Raw genomic sequence first — 17,825 nt, 5'->3', positions numbered from 1 at the left:
GCTTGTAAGCCAAGAGGAAGCCCAGGTTGCAAACAGCATTTATAAATAAAATATTACAAAATTCTTCCCGTTGACAGAAGTGGATAGTGTTTTTTGTTAAGACAATAATCTAGAAGATTGAAAGATTCAGAAAAACTGACAGGAGTTATAACATGAATGTTTAGTCATTGTTTATCAGAAATTAAATATGTTCAAGCCTTTAATGGCAGTGAAGTTTGACAGATGGCAAATCATAACTTCCTGATTTTATAGGTGGCATGGCTTCAAATGATTTTGAGAGATTGCAAACTGCGAAATGTTCCCTGTTCTAATAAAATCTAATTTAAACTACACAGGATTACTGAGATCCTTGGAAAAGAAACCTACTTTTTAATAACTTAGAATCACCCTTCTGCCAAGTTTCCCACTGAAACATGGTCCTAATAGAAATGGGTAATCTGACCATTTTCAGGCCTCTTGTCATCAATAGTCTGGTCAAACACAGGAAGCAGGCACATCCGTGGCCCAGGCTCTATCCTGGTCAATCACTGCTGCTAGGCCACTTGTGGTATGTCACACAGAGGAGAGTGAAGAGTGGGGGGCGTCTCAAAAGGCCTAGGAGCTGGCTGGTGCACAAGGGAAGGGCTGCAGCCGGGTGCCCAGTAGCACCCTGCTTCTCTATGGTGGGAGGTCAGGCACGCAGCTTGTGAGCGACGAAGACCAGAGCCTCTCTAAGGTGAGCACTCAAGTTCCTGTTCTCCTGGGGAATAGAAGAGAACCTCACCCCAGTTAGAGAAAAGGGGGAGAAGAGGTTTTGAGCTCACACCCTTGATCATCCTGGAGCAGACCTAGCCCCTGGGCTATATCTGACATGAAGCAAGGTCACACCCAGCCTTGTTCTGGCCTCAAGCTCTACTACAAGCGTCCACAAGCCAAAAAAGGCAGATTTTCAGGGTTCCCTGGCTTGTTTCCATTTCACAATGTAGGCCATGCCCGAGCTCACATTAGGTTCATTCAAGGACAAAGCTAATCTTTACTACAATGTGAAGAAATCTTGAAGTACAAATCAACTGTGTGCCAAAAAACTTAACAGCACTCAGTTTGGCATGAGGCGTGGTATTACGAGCCTGGGTTGCTTTCTTTTGTTCCTCTTCTCATTCAATTGAATTTATGCTTCTTGCTAATCTACTGTCATCCCGCACCCAGACCTAGCCTGAGAGCACCAATTCAATACACTGGGCCTCGAGACATGTGGAACTGTTTTGCAATCAGAGCCCAGGGCACCATGTCTTCTACTTCTGGTCAGACTTGCTCTCCAGGGAAGCACTGGCCTTGCCAGCAAGCTGGCTCATGTGCGCACAATACATCAGATCGGTCCTCCCCCTGTCCTGCACTCCCCAATTTTACCTCTTTGTCCTCTGTCTTCTTACCACTGAACAAAAATACATCACATGCCAGCTACGTTCTAGGCCCGCTGGTTTGGCTGTTCTCCATTCCCACTAGCATGTCTCAGGCAGTGTGGTTCCCCAGGTACTGCAACCTTATTTACCACAAAGTCCATCTGGCATAGGCTGGACATCTCTCTTATCTTATCCTTGGGAGTCAACATTGCTGGAGGAAAGTTCCAGCTTTATAACACTTAGAACAACACACACTTTATCAGCATTTGCCTCTCCATCCACATCCTCCCTTTCTTAGAAGAGTCATGAACTTGGTTATATGTCTAATAATAATGAGTCCTGATGTTCTGGATCCAACATGGTTCCTGCTAAATTCTGAAGAATGTGAAGAGCCTCTGATTTAATGCCAGGCTTTCAGGGTCGAGTCTTGGGAAGGCAGAGGCGAGAGAAGAGAGTTGGGAGGGGTACGTAAAATATACTTGTGTGGCTACATAGCACAGAATGACTCACCTTTGGAAACATTTTACAGTTTAATAAAAATCAGCTATCAGACAAAATTATAACGTGTTTCTTAGTTGCCCCCCCCAAAAAAAATTTAAATCTTTGCTGACCTGCTAAGAGTCACCCCAAGGAGCAGGACATGAGGCAGAGGCATTAATTGGCAGATGTTTACCTCTTGGGTTCCCTTTCCTTATCCCTAAGGGAGCAGGTAGTTATCTCTTCCACCTGCTACCTGAGCAGAGCAGTGCACCCAGGCAGGCCCTGCTGGCTGCTGGAGCTGCCCTGGGTGCAGGGTCTAAGGGCCGACCAACCACTGCGTTTTTGGGTACACTTGTAGGTCTTCCTTCTTCACCTACCCAGAACACTCAGAAGAAAAGCAGGGGCAGGAAAGAGAGTTACGTTGCACTTTCAAAGTGCATGACCTCGTTACTCAAACATACCACATGTGCTATACAAAGATAAAGGGGAAAATATTTACTAATGGTTTCTTGTGACTAAGAGTCAAGAGAAGCCTTATGTCACATGATGGTGATTTTAAACATGTCCAAAGACTCTTCCATATTCTACCACTGAGAAGCAAAATCTATGGCCTTTTCTCTCGAATGTGGGTATGCTTGTGACTCACTTGTAACCGAGAGACCATGAGGCTGTGTGACTTCTAAGGCTAGATATGAACAGGCAATGAAGCTTCTGTCTTTTCCCTGGGAACATTTATTTTTGCAATTCTGACTCTCTAATGGCTGCCATGCTGCGAGGGAGCCTCGGATGAGGTTCTACCAAAGCCACCAGTGAACACTAGACTTGTGGGTGAAGACTGCACTAGAAGGTTCGAGCCCCCAGTGAGCCATCCCAGCTCCACAGCAGCTGTGGGACACAGACTGGACATGTCCCCGCTGTCCTGTTCAAATTCCCAAACATAATCCAGGAGCATAAGAAAGTGACTGCATTAAGCCATTAAGTTTTTAGTTAATTTGTTATGCAATATTACACTCTTCTATTTTGATGTTCATCTATATATGTTAATAGTATGAAGTTTCTTGGTAAACTTTTATAAATTCCTCCAGTACTACAAATAGCCAAGAGGTAAGGGAGCGGGAAGCGTGCATGCTAGAACACATGTTTAATGTATTGCTGAATACAGGCTTCTATTTTCTACATGCATTTAGTACATAGCTTTTCCCTCAGATCTATCTCACAATGTTAAGGCCTCTCTGAAGAGATCTTAAAAGTTATTTTTGTAGAAGATAAAAATGTAGCCACCTTCAATGATAAAGAGCAATGAAAACTGCTAATCAATGGCCATAAAGTTACTTCATCTTACTGAGTTACATTATAGACTAAATTAAGATTTTTTTATAATGCTATCACAAAAGTTGTAGAGAACTGTGGATTTTTAAATACAGACATGCAACAGTCTTTTGAGGATGGTTTAGGTATGGCATAACCCAAAGCCATATGAGTGAACAAATTAAAAAGCTTTTCAAAGGGCCTCCACTTGTAACCTCTCTTTGGTATCTGTTTATAAGCACATAAATGGAATAAAGTTCCAGTGGAGAAATCAAATTACAAGTGGGTTTGCCTATTTGAAAAATAGTGTCTAAGTATATGAAAAGAATTTGATTCATTTGCAACTAATTTTTAAAGTTAAATGTTTAAAAGTAACTGTTAATTTGTAAAACTATGTGACTGAAACACTGAAAACAAACACTTCTTTTCAAGTCAGTTTTCCTTCTTTCTTAACTTACTTGTCTTCATAAAGCTGTCCTCAGTACTTGGGAAGATGAATCAACTAAGCGGGTTGTTTTCCTGTTAAGGAATTAACACATCCGTGGCCAGTTCTAACATATAACTCACACATACTCCAATTAATTCAGGCTACAGTATTTTCCTGCCAGGAGTAATTCTGTAGACTGTGGGGAATGTGGTTGCTCTGGCTAACATTTCCAATTACCCTGGCACTAATGACCCTGGAAGCTGCTATTTCCAAAACTGGCACTAATAGATGAAGTTGGCTGATATTTTCAATTTCCTTCAAATTAATAAGACTGGAAGTGATCCTTCCTGTTCCTCTTCCTGGAGCGAGAAAATAAGAATGGCCACCATAAGGGTGCCAGAATCCATGGTGAGCGGGCTCCCTTTGCTCCTGTGGCTTGGACGCGTTCTGATATCTCCTTGATCTATGGCCTCGCTCCATTCACCTCCTTCTCTGACAGGCTCTTTCACAGCCACGCCTGCTGCCTTCTCAATGTGCTCTTCCCAGATTTGATAACTGCCTGCTAAATAAGTTACATGAATTTGGTTTTATCAGTTATGTGCTCGTAGTCTATGGCTCCTGGACCCCAGCATGGGCAGAGAGATTCTGGGCCGGGCACTCTTTGTAACAGGCATAGTTCAACCTGTCAGAGACGGCAAAGATAAATCAAATAAAAAATAAGCTTGTGCTGGCCAACTGAACTACTGCCAGGCTCGAAGATTTAGTCTGCTAGTACGTCTATATTTAGAAGTTGTTCCAGCACTGGCCGACCCCAGGCAACATCAAAGATAAATGTTGGCTTGAGAAATAAAAGAGCATGTATGTGCAGCATAACCATATATAAGAAGGGGCTCATAACAGGGAGGTGGAGGCACTCCACATCTGGGTGGATGCAAACGTTCCCTGGGCCAAACCTCACTCCCCCCTCAGTGATGCCTCTTTCATTTTACTGAGCGCTCTGGCACGGAGGAACCTTCAAAGGTAAGGAAAGGGGCTGGGATAGCTTGTGGTCTCAGGCTACTAAATCAACACGGCATTCGCTTTATCCCCTGGCTCGCTAGTTTTCTCTATTAGTGAGAGAGGCTTAGCTCCTGAAACAGGCAAGGGTGACCAGGCCCTCTGACTTAGAAGAAACGTCATTTTCCTATCTCTCCAAATATGGCGGTTCATCAGGTGTCAACTTCTTTGATAAGATCAATGTGTTGGGACTGTCCCAGTGAAGGCAGAGGAATGGAACAAGGCGGTGATTTTGGAACAGGCAGCTTGTACTGTTCACAAGTGAATCAAGACATGGATGGGCTCAGTCCACCCACGTCGCCGAGGCCCAAGCAGGCACAGCAAACCAACGGCCACAACAAACGCGAGCTGATAAGTTGGGTGCCAGAGGCCAAGATGGGCATTCGAAATTGAGTCTCAGCTGAAAGCTCCTCACAAATTCCGCTGCCCAAACACACCCCACACACGTGTGACAATGGTAAGCAGATGGACAGTCTGCTTCAGGTGTGCAGATGACTGGGGTTGAGGTCCGAGAGAGGGGGCTCCTTTTAGCTCGGCTTTGCCTTTGGTACCTGTGGACCTCTCGGGCTTGTTAAATCCTCCCTGGCCTGGCTTCCTGCAGCAGGAGCCGGAGGAGGAGTGGCCATGCCCCTGGCTCTCTGAACGTGCTCTTGGAGGTGGCAGTGAAGGTCTGTGGTGGGGCACAACACTGCTGCTCTGCCAGGCCACTGGTTCGGCTTGAGGCGCTTGTGTGAGAGATGGTTTCCGAGGGACAGAGTGCCAGCCCAAGCTGAGACCCCACCTCCACTCTCCTTGAGGGCATTCCCTGAGAATGACCAAAAAGGTATGTGGACCCGGGCAAATGACACCTTTCCCCCACATTGCAGCCAGGCATTGGCGATGGGTGGGGGAATGGAAACAGGCCTTCCCAGCTTTCCCCACTGGGCAGACACGCAGCCTGAGGCAGCGAAGCACTCCAGACTGGGCGTCAGCTGCATCATCCTCAGGGCGCCTCTCCTCAATGCCCCTGTGAGACCCATGTCCCTCTGCTTCAAGGACAGCTGCTGTCTAACCTGAAAAGCCCTTGGCGAATTCGCTTGGGCGAAAAACATTCTGCAAGGTTAACAATGCTAACTAGTCAACACCTAAGGGAATCAGTTATCTGGTTAATAAACCAGTTATCTAGTACCTCCTACGTGGCCAGCTCAATTTCCAAAGTGAGCAAGGCTGGCTCCTCCTGAACTCGGTGTCCCAGAAGTGACAATGTGGGGCCCGCCACAGTGGTTTCTGCAACAGGACTGCTGAGCACCGCCTGGCTTGTTAATGGCGCCCCAGAGGCGTGTGGGCTCTCCCTGCTGCTGGCTTTTTCTGCTCTCTCCACTTCAAATTGTACATCCCTTGATTTCCATAGTCTTCAATTTATTCTTAGTCCACTGTATTTTATAGCTGTGTTGGCTTATTAGTCACCAGGGAAGCGAGATGTGAAATTCCTTTTTGGTCTAGCTGAGTCACATGTGAGGAAGATTGAGGAACTTCACGTACATTCCCACGAAGCTATTTTCCTGGTTGTTTCGTGTGTTCCCTACATGTCATGTCTGGAAACTAAGCTAATGGCAAATGAACATCTATATATAGCATTGATGTCTGTTTTTGTTTAATGCAAACCAGAGACACTGACCTCAGGGTTCCTGTTAAGTTCCCAACAGAAGAATGTCACATTCCTTTCATTCAGTTCTTCGAACTGCAGACCTTTTTCTACCCCAGGTGTTAGCTTGTGCTTAGGTGACATAAAATTATCATTACACTGAATCTCATTCAATCTTAGCCTTCCTATGAGATAAATGACATCATTTTTCAAGTGGGAAAGCTGGGGCTTGGAGGTTAAATTATTGTACTTGCTCGACTAGTTAGAGACAAAACAGAGACTACTAATCCACATCTCTTTAGGTGAACACATCATTGACACATATCGTCAACATGAATCGATGCCATAGAATCACAAGATCTCAGGACACCAGCATTTGCTGAGTAACTAATAGCACCAGTTAGTATTTCTGCATGGTACGCCTTAAAACAATGTCTTAGAACTCACAACAAGTTAAGTTTCCATAAATACTTCCTTTACAGAATTTATGTTTTCTAAAATGGAAGAGAAAATTCCTACTTGATTGTGAAGCTTGCCCTTTTACTCAAGTTTTCAAGGAAAAGGCCAGATCACCATCCCTTAAAACAGACTGGGCAGGCATTTCTGTGTAAATCAACCCAGAGGTTTGTAATTCCTTTTCACAAAATCCGATCCCTACTCTAGAGGCCTCTAGGTCCTCATCCTTCCCTCTTAGCTTCTTCTGGAGAAAAACTCACCTCCATTGTGCCATGCAGCAGAAAAGAACAGAGGGGCCAAGTTAGCTTGGAAGGGTGCCCAAGGAGCAGAGAGGCAGGTCAAAGGGAGTAGCTCAGGGTGGCCCATGGGGTGGTGCCTAACCACCCCTAAGAGAAACCTAGCATCTAAGCATTGTTTTGCTGTTAAAATGGTAAGAAGATTTACTCCTACTCATAGTTCAGGATTAAACTAAAACTCAACTCATAAAAAGAGTTCTTGTGGTTGGTTGTTTTTTAAACAGGCACTAGGTATAATACTCAAATCTAGCAAAAGAAAAAAACCATAATAAAGTTTCAGACCTACTTTCTTCCAGTCTTCAGACTAACTATGACCTATAAATTAAGCATGGGGACAGGGGCACATTATGATCAGAAAGAAACCCAAACGTAATGATGACTCATCCGAGAGTCAAGTAGAAAACCACCTTGAAAATGGCCTTCTGCTTTGCTGCTCATAATGGGGAGCATCCTGGGGGAGCAAACGGTGGCTGACGATCTGCAAAACTTTAAGGCCAGACTGCAGGTTCCAAGGCTTTAAGCACTACAACTCATCTGAGCCAGCGCAATGTGGGGATGTGGCCAGCCAAGGCCACACCTTTCCAAGTTACGAAAACTGATCTGTTTTAAGGGAAAATCGAAACTGATGGCCATAGCTGAAAAACCAAAGACACCTGTGTTCCATTTTTAGTTGCTCATTACCATCTCGCGGTCACAGTTACTTCCCACATCGATTTGAAAACGAAGGGATTGCCTAGTTACAATTAGTAACAGAAAAGTAGGCAGCTAACCCTCTTGAAGAACTATCAATGAGTGATTTTGAAGTGAATTCTACAGAACAGTGATGTGACAGTAATGGCAATAAATTTAGGAGAGATGGTGGATCAGCTCTCTCTTGTGCTGTAATGTTCTGTTGTCCGTTCCCCATTAGGGCCACACCTCCTTCAGAGACCACGGCTATTGATGAGGGTGGCTCTTCCCAAGGTCAGCTCAGCCCCACAGCCACAGTCCTAGCAGAAATAAAGGCCAGGCACACCATGGCCTCTCTGCTGCTGCTCCTTCCTTCGTGGAGGTCGTCTTCTAAGAGGCTTGACAGCTGGGTCTGATGACTGTGCTTTAATTTTACCAACACTTGGAAAATTTTACTCTACTTGTTTTATTGGAATGGTGGTTAAACACAGAACAAAAGAATAAAGTATCCCAGGAACTCTAGCCAGTGCTGCTATATTGTAATAAAAATATGGGGACACCCAGAAATTGGTGGTGGCATAAATATGAACAGGACTGCCTTGCCTCAAGCTGTAATTCTCAGACCAGGTGCCAGAGCAGAAATAGGTGGGACGCTACCCATGAACACAACTTTCCTTGAGACTCTGAGTAGCACCCATCTCCTTGTCAAGTGGTGATTTGCTCCTGTGGGCACCCTACAAGTTTGCTGCCCTTTCAGCTTGTCCTACACCCCCCTGAAAGACAGAAGGCTATGGGTGTATGGTGGGCCAGGTGTCCCGGGATACGAGAGCTCTGGCTTTAGGGAGTGACGCCAGCACCACACTCCCTCCCACTCTCCAGCCCCTACAGACTCCACCAGGGCAGGGCCTAGAAAAAGTCCCTCGTACCAGGTGCACCCGGCTACCAGCAGGTTTCCAAGGGATGGCCAGCACCTCACGTGTTCACACTTTCTGCAGGTCTGATGTTCTTTGTTCATATATTTGCTTTTCTTCCTTGAAGCCAAGGCTAAATTGCATGGAAATGTAGAACCAAAAGCCAACCCAAGTGAGCTGCCCACAAGAGGTCTATCCCTAACTTAGATGCAAACTAAGTTAGTTTTGCATCTGACAGATGCAAGACTGCTCCGTCAGAAACTCTACTTCGGAAATGATAGGATGGGCAGGAATGAGCTGGTTACTACTGCTGGTATTTTCACTGCCAGGAAATCCAATGGTACCATTTCTTAACCTTTTTAGGGAGACTGAAAAGGAGGGAGATACAACATAAATCCAAGAAGCTACTGGATGGAACAATTTGAGAAGCACGTGGCCAAGTCTGTTTCTATAGCTGTCCTAAAATATAGAAAAATTACATGATATTAGCTTTTTCAGCTCCCAGAATAAGGACGTTATTTGCCATGTCACAGATCCCTCATATGACAGTGAACAGTATTCCTATGCCATGTATATGAACTGAGAGGTTTGCTCCATAAATGCAGAAATTACTAATATTCAGGCCAAACAACAGTGGGATCCCAAAATATTTTCTTGTTAGGAGGGACAATCCTAATAATCAGGTTTGAGAGAGCCTAAATGATGGAAGTGTACATAAACTGATGGGGTCACTGAGGACCGGAGCAGTCAAATGTCCTGGTTTAAAACTTGGAACAGAATCCGCATTTTCTAATCATGGTGCTCTTTCAATCATTCTGTTTCTAAGGGGTACTATACAGAGTTGAGGTCCAGAAGGTTTTTGAGAAGGTGAATATCATGTTGTAGAATGTAAATGGATTCTTGTGTTGGCAAAAGACCTAAAGTAGGTATTAGTTGATTAACCTTAATCTCCAATAAAGCTCATCAGCAGCAATTACAAGGTGGGAGAGAAAAAAATAGAGGAAAGAGAAAGGCAGAAAAATTCAGGTGGGACTAAGGGAAAGATGGAAGGAGCAAGTAGGGGAAAGACAGTGGAAGGCCAAAAAAAAGACCATTTAATATTTTGTGGTCACTAGTCTATCGTGGGTCCTAGTGATTGTAAATTGGCATCAGAAATCGTTTCTCCCATTTCATCTGAGGCTGCGGGGTATTTCCTCCAGTATCATGTCAGGGCACTTCCAATTCAGATTCAAAAGGAAGGAAGTCGACAACTGAGTCATCGTTCCCATTTCCTGCAGCACCTGGGTTTTCCTTGGAGGATGCTCAACTTCTTTGACATTATTTATGAGGCAGAGAAGCAGCAAAAAACAGAGGGGAAGGAGACACACACACAAATGCACATGCACACACCGCCCTGAGAAAGTATCTGAAATGAAAAAAAAAGCCCCCTCTTCAGTAGTAAACTCTATCTCAGTATAAAACCTTAAAATATGAGAGAAAACATTAGGTAAGTGCGATAAACCACCACTCTTAAAATAGACTTCCATTCCACTTGCACGCATCCTTCGGGAGGAAGAGGAGGTGGGAAGATGTTAACTCTGTACTCACAGGTCAGCCAGGTTCCTTTCCAACTTTCCTGACTGCCTATAAAAATCTCTTCCCACAAGGTCCATAGAGGTCGTTTCGCTTTCCAAAATCAAATCACCTTAAAATGAAATCCACCTAATCTGTAAAACCTAACAGTTCTGTCTGAGGTTTCACCAATCTGTACATAGAAACCATTCATAAGGATCCTAAGAACAAAAGATCGTTGTCTTTGGTAACTTGTGACTCGACTCTTGCTATTCAGATGCAACCCAGATGGGAAAATATGCTTCTATGGAAAGTGACGAAGGACCCCTTTTTTTACATCAAAATTTCATCATGACAATTTCATCCAATTTTTACTTTATATTTGGCTAAAATATCTTTTCCATACCTGACAGGTTACTTTTTGCCTAAATCTAAGCCTGTGTTCTAAATCTTTCATTCCCCTGAATTTCAAGACTAGTTAACATGCATTTCTTCCCCCAATTCCACATTTTCTATTCTTAAAATCCTTAGTCTGTTTGCTCAATCACAGCAAAATAGACTAAAGCAAGGGTAAATGAATGAAGAGAATTAAGATCTACAGGTACAAAAAGTACAGCTGCTTTTCGGAAATGAAAAGTCTTCCTCATTGCTTCCTACCTGAGATTCTGTTTGCAGCTTAGCAAGACCAGATATGGACTTGGTCACCATTCAGCCCAGAGTGGCTTCAAAACAGTGAGACTCCACCATGAGTACCATGCCAAGGGCCTCAGGGGACAGAAACTGCAAATGGCGATGCACCTGTTACAGGATGTTCTAACCCACAGGGAGATTACACGTGGGCAGGGAGAGACGGAGACCTCCAGGTGCTGCCCACTCTCCTACAGACAGTATGCGTGCAGCAGTGCGACGCTGAAGTGCGCATGTGTCATTCAAATTCAAAAAGGGAAACCAAATTATGCTTCCTGAGCCACAGTGTGGTTTAATTTATCAAAACCACTTATGCAGATCACAGTGAGCAGTCAGGATGACAAAGCAATCACTTTTTAATACTAATTAATGAATGGCTAGGCACTGGCAACTCCAAAATTATTAAAACCCTGTCTTTTCCTTTATAGTAACATTTCTTGCAAATGTGCACGTTTTAATGCAGAATTCCTTTTTAAAAAAATCTTCACTTGAGGATATGATGATTGGTACTAGAGAGAGAAGAAGAGAGAGGGAGAGAGGGAGAACGAGAGCAAGAAAGAGAGAGAAAGAATCATTGATCAGTGGCCTTCTGTACATGCCCTGACCAGGGATTGAACCCACAACACAGGTATGTGCCCTGACCGAGAATCAAACCCACAACCTTTTGGTGTACAGGATGACGCTCCAACCAACTGAGCCACCCAACCAGGGTTTAATGTACAATTCTTTATGCTACTTCAATCCATCTTCATTTTCCAATCAATAACTATTGGCTTATATTTTTCTCTGCTTACATTCTTTTTTCCATGTTTAGCACATCTTAAAAAAGAATAAAAAAATAAAACGGTATTTGTTCAGGTAATTTATTTTTGAAATGGCATTTTAGATGAATATGAAAATATGCTTACCTCATCCCATTCCAAAAGGTAGTTTGTGATTTTTGAGCCATTGTCAATTGGTGCCTAAAAAATAAGAAGAATTAGAGAAAGTAGTTTGCAGATATAAATAATTAGTTCAAATACAGTGTCTTTGTTAGTGCTAACCTATAACCCTGGATATCTCCTGTATTGCCTTGGTCAAACATTATCAGAAACCAATTTTAATAAAATTCAACTGCAAAGAAAGTCCTTCCACTATTTATAAATTATTACCACAAATAGCCAAACCTGTCTTCCCTACCACCACTACCTTTACACCTTTATCCTCTGGGGAAAAAACTTTTAAGAGGCAACTTTAAGTTTAAGAGTAGAGGAGAAAAAAGGCAGCTAAGAAACACAGTTGCTGCTTGGGTCTGCCAGGATAGAGCTGACCCAGCTAGGTTCAGAGTTAAGAATCTGTATTTTTGTGGATTTAAGATCCATCCCCACCCCTTTTAAATAAAAATGAGGGAAAAATGGGATCCTCTGACTACATTACCAAAGACTATTATTAGACCTTTATAAGTCAGCAAAAAGAAGTTAGATCATTTGCTTTCCTCTTAAGAGCATTCTGAGATCTGCTTCACTGGGAAAACAGGCTTTGGACAATGGGGGTGGGGGTGGGGTGAAAAACTTTGGAGAAAAAAGTGTTTTGCAGGATTACATCTGCTACAGGGGAGTGCGGCACTGGAGTCCCTTTGCAGCACCAGGGCAGTAGGATAGAGATGAGAGAAATGTGAAGGAGATAAGAGAGAGGCAGGGAAGGAGAGGTAGACAGGGGGAGGGAGGGAGGGAGAGAAAGAAGGGGAGGAAGAGCAGGAGAGAGGAGGAGAGAGAGAATCTAAAAAGTGGGGGAGGCAACTGAAAAAGGACCATGTCCCCACCGCAAAAATGCATCCGGGCCTGGCTCCTCCCCAGGGAAGAACAGAGCCCCAGAAACTGCAGTGCCCTGCCTCCGGCGAAAGGCAGCCTGGCCACCAGAGCTGATCTGAGGCCCTGCTTGGCTGTTTGTCATGTGTGGTCTGATGTTAGCTGCTTAATATCAATGTTTAATTTCTTGTTCCAAGAATAGATGTGTGTGATACGTAATTGGGAGAATGTATGTAAATCAACTACTGAACTACCAGGACTTATAGGAAGTACTCAGTAAACAGCAGCTGTTGCTTTATTACTGTTAATAAAACATCATCAGGGGCTCAGTAAATATTAGTTAAATTAATAAAGAAACTCTTCTTTCTCTCCTTTCCCTCCTTCTTCTGAATAATAGAATCTCTGAGTTCCCAAACTAAAGTTTCAGGTGAGTTTACTTCAGACTGTATATTCTATTAAGCTGCAATTTTAGGCTTTTGTGGACTCTATTTGGGAGACAGACAGGGATACATTTAAAGTTCTAAATAATGTATAATGTTAAAGTTTTAGATGAGGAACCATTTCTAAAATAAGAATTGCATTTACAATGGCTCACACTCCTGCAGAGAAATTGTTTTTTAGTAGTTTCCTCTGTGATATCCTGCCTGACCAGAACCTTTCATCCCATGAGGGTGGGAACGCCAGCTTTGGCCCCCTCCCCCCCATCTCCTGCTGCTAACGAGAAGACATTAGAAGACCCTGAGCTCCCTCAGTGTCTTTGCGGAATCAAGGACAGGTGGGCAGCCAGAGCATGTCCCCTGTCCTCGTGCCCCCAGCTAGAACACTGTGATCAGGAAATCTTATGTTTAAGAACACTTAAACAAAAACTGAACTAAATTCAGAACTTTCAAGTTTGCGCATGACTGAATGGAACAGGAGGTTGTTTCTGATTCACAATTAAACAAAGGGAGAAAGAAAAGGTGAAACATTTTCCTTCTAATAAGAACAATTTTTCCTCAAGTTGCAGGTTTCCTCAAGTCTGCCCGAAACTTGAATTGCATGTAGGTTTTAAGCAGAATATATATCAGTGATTCCCAACTTTAGGTTTGTAATACCCTGAGGTCCCTCTAGTATTCTTAAGAAGATTTCTTACAATTTCCAAACAAAATTAATGTTACTTCTTCTGTTAATTAAAGATATATTTACATCTGTATTCCTACAGAACACATTTTAAAATGGATGTATATGCTCCAAAAAATTAAATAATGATGACCGATTGGGTGTTAAAACTCTGAAAAGGTGGGCAATCACTGACCTGGATTATCCCTGGAAGCCAGGAAGAAAAATAAAATAGTTCAGACTCTAAGCCAGTTTAAGCTTTGCCTTTGTCCAAATAACACATGCAGTGCTGGCCACCGGCAATGAGAATGCAGCTGCCCACAGGATTGGGGTCTGGTGAGGCCCAGGCTTTGTTGCTAACCACTACTCTCAACTGCTTTTATCAGCTTCCTAGGTAAATTCGACCCTCTGGTAGAGGAAAAAAAATACAGTATTTCTTTACCCATAATGGATCTCACTAACCACCTTATTCCTTTCACATATTAGTGTTCCACCCAAATGCCATAAATCTGTATTATCTCTATTTCTACATATTTTACATTTTAAACTATATTTTAAGATATCCACATACAGAAATGATTACTACAAAGGTTAATACCATAATCTACTATTTTCTTGCAAACACACAAGTATGAGTGACTAATAAGCTCATGAAACACATTAAGAACCTTTCTTTGGCAAGAATTATTTGTAGCCAGTAACATGAGACCTATTATAGAATTTAGACTTTTAAAAAATAATTAGTAATCCTGACTGATTTAAGGCCTAAATAAGTAAAAATTAATTAAATCTTAATGTAGTTTAGAATACTAAACATCATAGGCAGTCTTATATAGTAAACATTTCAGAATCATCACTAAAAAAAACCAACAGAGCTATGGACCTACATTATCTATAAATCTTTACAAAAACCTTTTACTAAAGTCCTGTAAGTTTTGTTGAAATGAATTAGAAAGTAATGAAATTTAATTATCTTAAATATTTATATCACTTATAATGGATTGCTCCTGAGCCTAAGAAAATCACCAAACTCCCCTGCAAATAGAGCTAAAGCTTGGTTTCGTAGTCCCCTCTCCCAGCCCCCTTTTATAGACATGGCAACTCTTGATATAACAATTTATTTCACACAGTTACTATGGAAAAAAACAAACATCATCACTAAATGGGAACAGTGCTAAATGAATGTTTCAAATGGCTACAGACTTCAAACTATTCCCAACACTCTGAGGTACCCACCTTCCACTGCAAGGTGAGTGAACTTTTGCTCCTGTGTGCCAGCTTGGGTGGGAACGGGCATTCAGGTGCGCAGCTGTGGGTGGTGAAACTAACTGGCTCAGAGCAGGATCCCTTTACAGAGTTGTACATGGCATATACCCTGAAAACAAAACAGACAGGTACAGTCAGTGGCACTGGCCCATCACAGAAGACCAGGGCTTTCCATAGTGGAACAGATCTCCTGAGGTAGTGCACACCATGACTCTCGTTCTTATCTGGTAGCCTTGCCCTGCCGTAATTACAGTCAGCATTTTCGGGAGATAATCACCCTGCAGGGAATGTGCCTCAGTGCGTTCGCTCACTCTGCTAATGGTACCAACCAACCAGTGCCATTTAAGATAGGCAAGGTCTACTGGCTGAAAAAGACTATACTAAATACCCTTAATCCCCAGAAAAGTCTCCAAATTTACATTCTAAAAACCAGCCTGTCACTCTCCAATTGACCTTGAAAAGTGGCTAAAGGTAAAGAGTTGGTGAAAGACAAGAAGAAATGAGAGTCAAAGGTTAGAGAGGCAGTAGAGAAGTGCAAGTAACAAGGACACCTTTGAATAACCTTGCACATGTTTAGGTAGAAATAAGGACATTTCGTACATGGAAGTATGGTTCCTACTGCTGACTGAACCTCCCCCCTAATTCAATGAAAACTATGTTCAGGTACAGTTTACCCAAGTGAAGATTTAACTCCTATACCTGGTGCCAAGGTTTAAGATATATACTCTGCACATTAAAATGTCTGGTGCAACACTGAGCGATGTGCCTGACAACTCCAGAGAAGGTGTGAATAAAAATGTGCTATTATAGAACTACCCTCCTTTCAAAAAGCATGAAATAAAATTGTTGATTTTTACCATCTTATTTCCTACTTTTCCATTTTTTTTTATATTGGGCATTAAAAAAATTAAAAACAAATTCTTTGAAAAAGACAACAAAGAAATCTTTGCTGCTTAAAAGAGATGCAAGGATTCAGCTATTCCGAGTTAAAAAAATACTTATCCAGTCCTTAATTCTTATAACGGAAAGGTGAAGCAAATTTCCCAATACTACACAGCTAGGAAGTTTTGGATCAGCTGTACTCAGTGTGGAAGTCTAAGGGCTACACTTGTTGCCCGCTGTGCTTCCTCATCCTGCAATCACTGTTTCTCTAAACACCCACAATCCATTTCCCATTACTCTAGTCAATGAACAACAGCCAAAGATAACACTATGGAAAATGGATTCTAATTAGGTGTGTGATTTGCAAAACCCTTTCCCCTCAAGGTCCATCCCAAAAGCTTTATAGAGGTCACCTAAATCAAAAGTACTACAAGACACACATTGCAGGGCAAAAGTACGCTTACAGTTGTGAGTACACAACACAGTTACTGTATTATTATTTGTTAACTGCTGTATTATTTTCCATACAAACAACTGTAAATCTACTTTTGCCCCATGCTGTATTAGTAAAATCCTAAAAGGTAAAATACGTATTTACTAGATATTTGAGTCACTTGCCTTATGGGAGGAGAGCTACCATGACATCGATCTGAACAAAGAATGCTCATCATTAGGATGCTCTCGTCTGAACTGATAAAAGAAATGCTCTTTCTTCTGCTCTCTCTGTAAGTAGACTCATGATAATATAAAACTGAGCGGTAGAACTGGCAAGATCATTTCCATGTACCAGGGCAGGCTCCCTGAGAGTTACTTAAAATGAATCATAGAACATTCCTGACAAGGGAATGGTTCCAGCCTGAACTTTAATAGATGAGAATTCTCCAACTGGTGGCTTATGGGTTGCATCTGACCCAATATATTGGGCGGCGGGGGTAGACACGAAATAGTGTTTTTAAGTATTAAAGCCACCTATGAAAGAAAAGATATAGGCAATGATCATCACAAAGTGACAAGGAGACATTATACATTCCTAATAAAAGACCAGGCCACTATTGACGAAATCCTTGCCAGAAAAACCAAACCTGTGTCTGATGAAGCCTCTTCACCACTTTATAGGAAACACAGGGAGAACATATTAAGCTTCTCCACAGGGATGCAATCAGCCTACTTCACAGTGCAGAAAATTCTACAGGACCAAAAAAAAAAATTTTTTTTTTCTCCAACAAATAAATTGTAAAGGGGGAGAAAAAAAGAGATGGAGGGAAAACCTATAGATTAAAAGAAATTTGCAAGGCATCAGCCAAACAGAATATTTATACCATATTTGAAGTTCAAGTACAACAAACTGAAAAAAAAACAAAACCTTCATTTTTAGGACAGTTGAAGAAATGAAAACAGTCTCCGGATTTTAAAGACATTAAGAAATTTATCATTTCTGTTTGTTTTGAATGGGCATGTGAAAATAGTAACGTGGTTTACAGGTGAATAATATGATGTCTAGACTTTGTTTCAAAATAACTATGCGGGCAGGGAGGGGGAGACGAGGATACCAAGAAAATAAGAGGCTGGGTGCTGGGTGTATGACAGTTTATTCAAACTACTGTCTGTTTTTTATACTGTATCTGAAATTTTCTGAAGTAAAAGTTAAAACAAAAATTAAGCCAACACTGAAAAAAATCTTGGCGATTTCTCATTTTAAAAAGAAACCTCTTGCTTCCCCTAAAAACTAGGGAGTTCTAACAACGCAAAGCAGGCACACCTGCATGGCAGTAATGAGATAAGCTGCGAGCGCTCCCCGTTCAGACGGGGCAGACGCTGTCCAGTGCAGAGAGCTCCCCACTCCCCACTCCCACTGTCTCCTCTGCACTGAGCCTGCCTTTCGGCTGCCTTTTACCCAATCTGCTTCAGTTTGCAATCACTCGGCATTTGTGATTTACACTCTTGCAGA

The 17,825-nt window shown here is 42.4% G+C and overlaps 1 protein-coding gene across 3 annotated transcripts in view; it reads right to left on the bottom strand.

The window, feature by feature from the left end:
* Positions 1 to 17,825, bottom strand: part of FNDC3B (fibronectin type III domain containing 3B) — a 311,713-nt gene that overhangs the window by 62,296 nt on the left and 231,592 nt on the right. For all 3 annotated transcript variants that reach the window (XM_054580585.1, XM_054580576.1, XM_054580593.1), the window contains exons 10-11: positions 14,966 to 15,104; positions 11,753 to 11,806 (exon numbers count right to left, since the gene is read on the bottom strand). In XM_054580585.1, the coding sequence (XP_054436560.1) occupies positions 11,753 to 11,806; positions 14,966 to 15,104 (193 nt within the window). The remainder of the gene's footprint in view (positions 1 to 11,752; positions 11,807 to 14,965; positions 15,105 to 17,825) is intronic.

The sequence above is a fragment of the Pteronotus mesoamericanus genome, unplaced genomic scaffold (assembly GCF_021234165.1).
Source record: "Pteronotus mesoamericanus isolate MK-2021 breed Mesoamerican mustached bat unplaced genomic scaffold, CSHL_Meso_final contig_116, whole genome shotgun sequence".
NCBI classification, from domain to species: Eukaryota; Metazoa; Chordata; class Mammalia; order Chiroptera; family Mormoopidae; genus Pteronotus; species Pteronotus mesoamericanus.
The sequence above is the reverse complement of the archived record's forward strand: the minus strand, read 5'-3'. Positions and strand labels throughout refer to the sequence as shown.